The sequence below is a fragment of the Silene latifolia genome, chromosome Y (assembly GCF_048544455.1).
Source record: "Silene latifolia isolate original U9 population chromosome Y, ASM4854445v1, whole genome shotgun sequence".
Lineage (NCBI taxonomy): Eukaryota > Viridiplantae > Streptophyta > Magnoliopsida > Caryophyllales > Caryophyllaceae > Silene > Silene latifolia.
Window position 1 is genome coordinate 37895984 of NC_133538.1, and position 10840 is coordinate 37906823.

The window sequence follows — 10840 nt, forward strand, 5'->3', positions numbered from 1 at the left end:
AAGTAGCCTTTTCATTCACGCGACAAACAGGGACGTTTGGATATCTAGCAACACCCTTTGTGTTATCATGGTGAATATGAGTATCAGGAGGAGAAAAATTGTCACAAGTTAAAGATGCACTTGAAGTCCCAATCTCAGCATCAGACGCGCTCGAACTTACGCTAGGATTGACATGTTTTACATTGATATTATCGGACGGAGTTATGTCTTCATTCATTTCCCCCATCGCCTTAGATTTCCACCTTTTATGACATCTTCGTTTCTTCTTCTTCTTATAGCGTTCTTTGACAGTGTCACTCTCCTTAGTATCCTCACTCGTTAGGATCCGAATTGTTAAAGTTGTCAAATCTCGTTTGCGGTAAAAACTCATGTTTTTACCATCCAGCAACTTTTTATAAGATTGCACAGGGATCCTTAAACGGGAACTACCACATCCCTTTTTGGAGAACTCAAGAATCGACTTTTTAGCACAAAAACTCTGAAACCCCTTCTCCTCCATAGTCACACTCTCATTATCCTTCATACTCACATCACTTTGATCTTCCATCACCTCCGTGACCCCGCTTCACTATCTTTTATACCCATGTTAGATGCCGAGACATGGATATGCTTCTTATTACTTCCCTCCACACAATCATTAGTGGCAACCTCCAACACTCTTTTACCATTTTCCTTGATGAGAAGGTGCCCTCTTACCACATCTAATTCCCTTAACACATCCTTATTACTAGGTTCAACCGCTAAGGCCTCAACCAAATCCAATTCAGCCTTCGAAAACCTTTTCAACTTTATAGAAGCAACCGCCCTTCGAAAACGTGCCTTAACATTACGAGGAAATGAGTCCAAAATCATGGAGCATAAATCCGAAATAGCCCTGTATTCCTCAAGTTTCAGGGCACAAGCAGCCATATTAGAAATGAGGGAAACAGCAAGGTCAGATAATGATTGAATATCTTCACCTCCAATATTTCCCAAACTTAAACTAAGCAATTTACAACCTTCATCATAACACGCTGCAGCACTATCAAAATAATTTTGCCTAAAAAGATTGTTCCCCTTAACTTTAAGCTCCCTCACCTCAGCTAAGATTAACGGAGCTGACTCCTGTAATTTCATAAAGGAGCCTAACATCCTACCCCCATCATTCTCCATAAACCCATCTCTAACATGGGCACAAGCAAAAGCTTCAAGAAATTTATGATGAACGGTAGTAGAAGAGATAATTACAATACTGACATAGAAGAAGCAATCACCCTTTAAACCCCAATCTACGATAAGAAAACAACAGTAGTCCTCAACACAAACCAAAGTCCCAGCAAAAGACGTCAAAAGAAACAAAAACACCTTGAAAAAACAGGCCAAAAAGACCACCACAGGCCGTTGAAGAGACAAGGCACTAGAAACGTTGATTAGGGCTTAGGTGAGAACCCCAACCATGGAGAAACCAACAAAAGCAAGAATCGAGAGATGAAACCGAGAAAATAACTTGCAAAAGTGGGGATCAAACCTGAAGCGTTTTAGGTGAAAACCAAAAAAACGATCAGATCGCTGAAGACACACGAAAGACGCCGGCGAGCAAGACTAAATGGGTTGAAGAGAACTAATTACACCCGCCATATGGTTTAATCGAAAGGTAAAATCAGAACAACAGTCAATCAAAGGCAAAATAGCGGAATCGATTTTAAGAACTTGATCGAAAAACGATTAAATACCACCAGTAGTTGATGTTCAGGACGAAAATAAAGAGAAAGTGCGATAAAAACAGAGGGAAAAAAGAGAGGGAAACCTCGCCGGCGACCAGAAAAAGTGTATCGGAGGTGTTGTCGCCGGCGAGAAAACGATTTTAAGATGATTTTAGGGATTTTCTCGCTCCTGATTTTCTCTCTCTGTTATTTGCATGTCACATTGTCACAATCAATTAATCATGCATTTCTTGTTTTCTAAGCATCTAATAACACCCTCTTTCTTAGCTAGACTAGAATTAGTGATTAAATTAGTAAAACACTTAAATGTTCAATACTTTTTTCAGCTATTTAGCAAAAAATGATCGAAACAAAAGATTAGTAATCGAATTTTTTGAATTATTTGAGCGAGACTTAAAATATTCGCAAAATTATCGTCAAATGGGGTCTTTTAGTAATCACTCTCTCCAACTAATAGGGTTGTATTTGTATCCTTTTTACAACTATATATTAGTGTAAAACCGCCTTACACAAGACTTACCCTAAAATATTTGAGATTTTATTAAAAAATGATCATTATTAATTTTATAAACCACTTACAGTAATAAGATTACTTTTAAAGATAGTTTTATGTTATGTTAAAGTTCATTTCAATGGTTTTTTATACTCTCAAGAAATGACAACAAATGTATACAAGTTAAAAGAAACATAACATCAATGTAAGAACAGAGAAAAAATTGCATGATGAGGCAAGCAAAGACAAAAAACTTAAATGGTCAATATTTTTTTCAGCTATTTAGCAAAAAATGATCGAAACAAAAGATTAGTAATCGAATTTTTTGAATTATTTGAGCGAGATGATACGTGCATTTTATATAGTCTTTTTAAGTTTCTTATGCACATATTTCTATGCAATTCTCGTGGTTCTATGCTACGAAATGCCCCGAATATTCTACTTTGGTTTGTTTTGCTTTATTTGCAGGAATGGACATGAAAGTAGCGGAATCAAGCCTTTTATCGTCCGTTTTGCTTGCATTTAGAGGATAAGTGGATTTGGAGCGGAAACGCTGCTGTCTTGGGACGTGTAAAGTTATTTCGGAAGCTAAATAAACAAGTCAATGCTGGAATCAATGAAACAAGTAGCTGGCTGAGTCAAAGTCACTCGATCGAAGGCTTTTATGATCGATCGAGTAGTTTTGGATAGCAGAAGACTTCGATCGAGTGAAATCCATGTTCGATCGAATTGCGCGTAATTGGAGTTCCTCGATCGAGTAGGTTTTCTACTCGATCGAGAGGTTTTGCTATGAATCTGTTCGATCGAGTAGTTCTAAATTGCTCGATCGAGTAATTCGCTAATGGGCTCGGGCTTCTTTAGTTTAATTTAGTTTTCTAGGTTTAATAATTGTCTTTCCTATAAATAGGAAAGACGACATTAGGTTTGGGCATGACTGGAGACATCACATTTCCTTTATTTGCTGTTCGACGTTACTATTGCTCTTTTTCCCGGATCTCTTAATCCGTAATTCTTCCTTTTACTCTTTCTCTTTCTTTTACTCTCTCCTTAATTTGTGATGTTTATTATTCCTCTATTTTTTCGCTTTTGTTCCATCACTATTATGTCTAGCTAATTTAATTGCTAGGATTTAGGGGATTCAATGAATAATTGTTAGTTGCTAATTAGGTTTACAGATCTTCCGTTGTTATCCTGTCTTTGTTGTTAATCACTGAAATTAACTGTTATTAGCTGCTTGAATCGATGCATTTAGCTAACTTCATTGGTAAGCCTTGACCTAGACCGGAAGGTTGGAAGGGGTGAGACCTGTAGTGAACATTAGGACGCTTTAGTGAGGGCGGAAGCATAGCTAATAGTATTTTAGGGCGAATTGAGACCGGAAGGAGATATTCGTTGCCCCTTAGACTGATACAATTGATCGATCTGTGACCTTAGCTGCAATTATCTGACATTCATTGATGACCCGACAATCCTAGTAAACTTCATTTACTGTTAATCTCTCTTACTCTTTTCTCACTTTGATCATCTTTAGTTTTAGTTCAAACAACTTAAACCCCCAATTGTGACCATAGACAGATTAGGATTAATGAGTAGATAGTGACCGCCTCCCGTGGAGATCGACCCTACTTACCGCTAATTTCGGTTAGTAGTACTTAGGTATTTATTTTTGGTACTGTAACGACGGTATCACGAGACTAAAAATATTCGTAAAATTATCGTCAAATGGGGTCTTTTAGTAATCACTCTCTCCAACTAATAGGGTTGTATTTGTATCCTTTTTACAACTATATATTAGTGTAAAACCACTTTACATAAGTCTTACCCTAAAATATTTAAGACTTTATTAGAAAATGATCATTATTAATTTTATAAATCACTTACCATCCCCAAGCAGAAGGTCGACTTAATCGGGTCACCAAATTTTTTTCTCTTAATCACACCTTATTAATTTTGACCCACTTTCACCCTCGCAAGCAAAAGGTCACGACCCATGACTGTCCCAAGCAGAAAGTCACCACTTTAGGTCACTACCCATTTTTTTATTTACTTTGTTGTCCTCATTATTTGTGTCTAAGCAATTAGAAGGTGACACCTACTAGGTCACCAAATTGACCTCTTCTACTTCAAGGTCACCAATTGACCACCAATTGACATATTCTACTTCAAGGTCATGCTAATGTGGTGCTTAATTATAGATTAGCTTGACCCAACGAGGTCATGAACCTCTCCATGACCTTGCTTGGGCATGGTCTTACAGTAATAAGATTACTTTTAAAGATAGTCTTATGTTATGTTAAAGTTCATTTCAATGGTTTTTCATACTCTCAAGAAATGACAACAAATGTATAAAAGTTAAAAGAAACATAACATCAATGTAAGAACAGGGAAAAAATTGCATGATGAGGCAAGCAAAGACAATAAAAACTTTTATTGAAAATGAGGTAGATCAAGGATTCGATCCTCCAACATTTCGCAGTAAGTTTGTATTCCAATGTGTTTGCTTCAAGAACTTGCCATTATGATAGAATAACTTGTTGAACATATGTCTTTCATTTTTTATATTTGCGTTCTGTTAATGAGCCAACTGAGGTATATGAGGCCCTTTTCAGATTGGGCCCCGGTTCTAGGAACGGTCTGAACTTGCTAAAATACCGGCCTGCGTAACACTTGCTATTGCATGAAGTAATATTGATTGTTATAAACGGTAACACTAGTGTGGACATCGGCCCACTTGCAAGCCCGGTCGATCTGCGGACGTGCAGCGGTCTTTTGAAAGCCACGCTCGGCGGCGTAAAAAAAGGCTTTCGACCGGATCGTTTTAGATCGGTCGGTTTCGTCTCGGTAAGGGTCTCAAAACGATTAGAGATGTTCGGAGTCACCACCAAGCATTTGTGGGATGCTTGTAACCCGTTTGAATCCACTTTATACCTCGGTCAAACGAAGCACAAAGCAGTGTTTGACATAGGTACTAAACATAAGGAATCGTCCCTCTTTAGCATCCTATCTCTAGAATGACTCTCGTACGCCCTGGATAAGGTCGTCCACTATCCAAAGTTTCTGAGTAAGAGGTGAAGGTACGTATTGGGAAGCCCTATAATCAGACACCCAATCCCGCCCGCGTAGCGCCTCTCTTGATCGATCTTGGTTGGTTGAATGCAAAAGTTGATAAAACGGTTTAAATGCATGAATGCGCATCCAATAATTTAAACCTAACATGTGGGAGCTTTCTAAGTCGGTTGATTTAATCCAAGTATCAAGTATAAGATGTCGAATTTGATTAATGGTTGATTTGCATGCAAGACGGAAATTAAACATCCATTTGCGGTATTAGGTTTATGGTGCATAATGTGATCTATTTGTCTTAGTAAGGTGTTACGCAAATATGATTAGTCGTCTGATCCGTCCTATATCCGGGTTAACCGGAGTCGGGATCGTCCTAGACTAATGCTGGAAGGGGAAGAGACCCTGCACCAGGCAACCATATGAGGCGCGAGCCTGTTGGCGATGCAAGGGGGGTCTCCCCTTGTTTTGAAAACAGGAAAGAAATGGCCCGTTTAGGTGCGGGTCAGTCAACGGTTTAAGACGCGTTCTGACCATTTGAAAAACGTTTATAAAACGTGTTGAAAAATGGGTATTTAATCCCGTTTTGGTTTGAAAGGGTCATTTAGACCGTATTTGTTGATTTGAGGAACGAGACTCGAATAGTCATCATTATTTTGATGATATTCAGCGTCGGGTTCGACTTGACATGGATAGTTTTGAGAATGATCATGAACTAATTGTTTTAAGTTCATTTGAATATAATTAGTCGATACTCATCATCGTACCCGGGATAAAATGCGGCATGGTATGTGGAACCAAGGATGACTTTGTGTTGGTGACTAATATGTTTATTTTGGAAATGTAAAGAAATGATGAAAGGCTTTAAAATATCTCTCAAAATGTGAAGAAATGAAATAAAAGACTTTAAAATACGTTTTAAATGTTATTAACCAAATATTATCACCGGAACACGGATTAAACCGTCATGGTATTAAGAACCAAGGGTGAAAAATGTTTTATGGTTAAAATTTGTAAAAATAAATAAAAGGGTTTGAAAATATTCGAAATGGTAAAAACCGATTACAAATATGAAAATAGATTAATGAGGAAGGACGAGAACAACCACGGTTGAGTTCTGACCTGGGCACCCCATTAAGGCGCGAGCCTTTGTGCAGAACAAGGGGCTTCTGCCTCAGGTCAAAACTCAGTTTTGGCTCGTCTATCCTATGTTTTGGATCGTGTTATGCATGTTTTAGCATGTTATGGTCATAAAACAAGCAAAGGCATGATAAAAGAAGGATTTTTACACCCTCATACTTACATGTTTGGTTATGGCGAGAAACCGACGTAAAGTGTAACAACTCGTTTGGTCGGAAGAGACTCAGTTTAAAACCGTTTTGGTAAGTAAAAAGAGTGTTTTATTAAGATTAGTGGCGGTGTAGGGGTCGAAATGGTCGGTCAAGTGATTTAATGCACGATGACAGTACCAAACAATGTGTAAGGCTTGTATTTAAGATCGGTAGGTCGTAAATACGCATCGAATTGTGATTTAAGAAGTCGAGTCGAGAATTATAAGGGACAAAAGAGGTGGCGGACACTCGCGTAAGTTCTCAAATTGGGGCATTTGAGGGGTATTTGTAGGAAAACGAGTGGTTGTGTGAGTTTTGAGCGACGTGGCCACCTGGGCTGCTCAAAGAGGCGCGAGCCACGTCGCGGGTCTTCGAGTTGTCCTGTCACTTTCACACAAATGCAATCATGATTTGTTCTATCCTAGGATTTGTAGTCACATATTTGGTACTTGACCATTCATGAATCCGGGAAATCTTAGTATAGAAGGTTTGAAATGGTTTGTTTTTTGTGGTTGACTCGGTTTGACTCGTTGTTGGAGTTGGGATTTGAATTTTTGAGTCGGTTTTTGGTCCGGTGTCGGTTTTGACTCTAGTTAGTGTCATTGCGACCCCGTCGTCGTGCATTAAACACTCCAGGTACTTTTGAAAAGTTTTGAAATGTTTTATTTTTGAAATCGTTTTAAGTTTTCCGGCGTAAAGTTGTACACAAACTGTCGATCAAACGCCGCGATTCCAAAACATTTTGTAGTCCGATAATCATCGGGTGTTTTTTGGAGTCTCAGCAGATACTGGGTATCTACAGAGCCCCCACTTTGACTAAGGCTTGGACAGGGCGAAAGTCAAAGTAGAGCCCCTAGGTCAATCGAAGATTACAACCTGGAGACCCAAGCGACGTCAAGGCCGCTCGAAAGGATTCGGGCCAAGGACTTGCCGTTGGGAAGGGTGACGCCAAGGCGACCTGAGGGTACGAGCCAAGGACCTGTCATCGGGAACAGTTTAGAGTCTGTCGACTGTCCGTGCGGGTTGTTTAAAGTCCGTTAGACTATATACAAAGGCTTGCCAGCCATAAGAAGGAGTCATACCTGAGGCATCTTCGGATATGTCCTCGCACGTTTGAGGACAAAGGCTCGCCAGCAATGGTACGTACATGAGGAGGGCTCGCCAGCCACGATCCATAGTAAGGCTCGCCAGCCATGGTGCTTATATGAGTAGGGCTCGCCAGCCGCGATGCGTTGTAAGGCTCGCCAGCTGTGGTGCGTATATGAGGAGGGCTCGCCAGCCGCGATGCATTGTAAGGCTCGCCAGCCATGGTGCGTATATGAGGAGGGCTCGCCAGCCGTGATGCGGGTAAGGCTCGCCAGCCATGGGGCGTATATGAGGAGGGCTCGCCAGCCGCGATGCGTTGTAAGGTTCGCCAGCCATGGTGTGAATATGAGGAGGGCTCGCCAGCCGCGATGCGTAGTGATACCGTCGTAGAGTATCACAAATAAAATTAATAATCCAAACTACTACTATAGATAGTGGCAGTCAGGGTCGAACCACAAGGAGGCAAGCTATTTAAAGTTGTCTAATTTAAGTCTAAAGTAACAGTTTTGGGAAGTTTGATTTGAATGATTCTATAACTAAAGGCAATAAAATTAAAACTAAACTAATGCAAATAAATGACCAATTAAAGAAAATAGATGAAATCAAATATTAAAAGGATGCTAAGATGGTCGGTTCCCTGTATTTTCGACGGCAGTATCCTAGGTAAGTCGGAAATAATCACGTAAGACGGTGTCACTTAAGAAGGCGATCCATTAAAGACGGTGTTACCTCGAGATGCGTGCCAAAACCGAAGTTCAAGGGACCAATGGAGTTGGTTTCCGAATATGTAATAGTTTATTAGATTTACTTTTTTAGGAAGGCCATACTAGGATTTATTTTTATGCTTTGCCCTTTATTTATATGTCGCATGCATCGCTAAATCGCCATAGTTAAAACATGCATCATCATTTTAATCGAGTTTATCGACCGTGTCAATTATAATTATCGTAGTTCACCGCTTTAGTTCACTTAAAATGTGATAGATAACAAATTGACATGACCTCTCGCTAAAATAAACAATTGAGACATAGCCTTACCAAAAAGTAGAAACCATGAAAACCTATTTCGTGAGGGAGTGCACTCGGCTTTACCAGGGTACAAACCTTGTTACGTAGGGGAAGTGGGTGATAAATGTCTACCCACTGAATTTATAAAGATAAGGGTTGTTTTCGGCTTTACCGATGCCCAAGTTGATGTAAATTTGGATCATGGACACATTTATTCGAAATTTGGGTTGAACTCAACGAAAGTATTCTCGATGGTTGCCGGATGTATTTCGAGCTAAAGATAAATTTTAATGTAAATTTATCGACCAAGAGTTCTAAAAGTAGAATCGATTAAAAGGTTAATCACTACTACAGAATTCATCAAGGACATCAGTGGATGGACATCGGATTTTTGAAAAAACAGATGTAATAAGTTTGCACATCGGATTTTTATAAAAGTCTGATGTAATTATATTATATGGACATCGGTTGTTATTTTCAACCCATGTCCATTATAATGGACATCGGATTAAATTACAACCCATGTCCATATAATCCTTAATTTGGGCGCAAAATGAAAACAATTCCCCCCGCCCCAAATTATTTTCACTATCATTCTTTTTTTTTTAGACAAACCCAAACCCAAACCCTTAGTATAGCTTACTCGATCATCCCTTTCTTCTCTATCTCATGTTCATCCCTTAGCTTCTTCACTTCAAAACCCGATCAAAAACCCAAAATCCTAGCTGCTGCTGCTGCTTCATCGTTCATCCCTTCTTCTCTCATCACCGGCGACATCATCCTTCTTCTCTTCACCGACGATATCATCAGTCTTCGTTCTCATCACCTCGCGACATCAAACCCTAGCTCTTTCTTTCGTTTCTTCGCTCTTTATTATTAGGTAATTAATCTTCCCCTATCATTTATATATTTATTCTCGATCATTTTATGGTTTATTTGAATATTTTACTGAAATTGATTTTGATTTGTTTGTAATTTTGACTGAAGAATGAATTATAGGGTTATAATTTAATTGATAATCTAATTGGGGGTTTATTATTATACATTGCTATTATTGTATTACATGCATTTATATTCCTGGTTTATATATGAATGATACTCGTTGTTAGTTGAATTGCTGTTTGTTTAAGTGATGAATTTGTGTATAAGCAGATGAGCCGCTGTATTAATTATTTTGGCACCGCTTTGCTTGAATTTTGCCATTTAGTTTTTTAATAATCATTCGAAAGTTTCAAACTTGACTATTAGATTATCAAACTTATCATTCTAATGTTTAGTTGAATTGGGTCTCTTTTGATGTGGTTGTATGAGCGATTAGTTGGTAGTTGTGTGAATGTATGGTCAGAAAGAATGTATGTGAATGTATGCTCAAATTGGGGGTTTCTATGGTGCATGATTAGCATGTGTGAATGTGTAGTGAATGTATGGTCAGTGATTAGCATGTTTGCAAATCTGCTTACTATTTTCGGTCAATCTGCTAGCATAAAAAGCATGTAAATAAACAAAGTAAGGAGTAAAAGTAAGGTAGAATGTTAATTAAGGAGTAGAGAGTTAAGTAATTAGGTGAAGTGATGAACTCGAAAATAGTAAGCGATTTTAACCCTCTTCCCTATTATTGCGATAAATTTTGAAGATGGATATGGATCGCGAATGGATGTTTGTTGATCGTTTGGATTCTAGATATAGGGAAGGGGTGGAATATTTTGTTAGACATGCTATGAATAATGCGAGAGAATGTGGAACAACTTTTCATCCATGTGTTAAATGTGGGAATAATGAGTATGTTGATGCGGTAGAATTGGAAAGTCACCTCCTAATTAATGGTATTGACAAGAGTTATACAAGGTGGATTTGGCATGGGGAGGATGTGCTGCCCACTTTGTGTAGTAATTTAGGGGATGATAGCGACTTTGAGGGAGAGGACTTTGATGAAAATGTTGATCGAGTAGACAATCATATAAATGATTTGAAAAAATCCGCTGTAGACCCAAGTGAAATTGAGATGTTTGATAGGCTGTTTGGTGATGCAATAAAACCCTTGTACCCTGGTTCAACTTTCACACGCCTATCAGCAACTTTAAAATTGTATAGTTTAAAGGCTAAAAATGGATGGAGTGATAAAAGTTTCACAACTTTGCTTGAGTTTTTGGGTCAGATGTT

The 10840-nt window shown here is 38.7% G+C and overlaps 1 protein-coding gene across 1 annotated transcript; it reads right to left on the bottom strand.

Annotated features, from left to right (window-relative positions):
- Nucleotides 1-546: 546 nt before the first annotated feature.
- LOC141627870 (70 kDa peptidyl-prolyl isomerase-like) lies at nt 547-1152 on the bottom strand. The gene has a single exon (XM_074441076.1). It carries the CDS (start codon nt 1150-1152, stop codon nt 547-549), a length of 606 nt encoding a protein of 201 aa, XP_074297177.1.
- Nucleotides 1153-10840: the final 9688 nt, after the last annotated feature.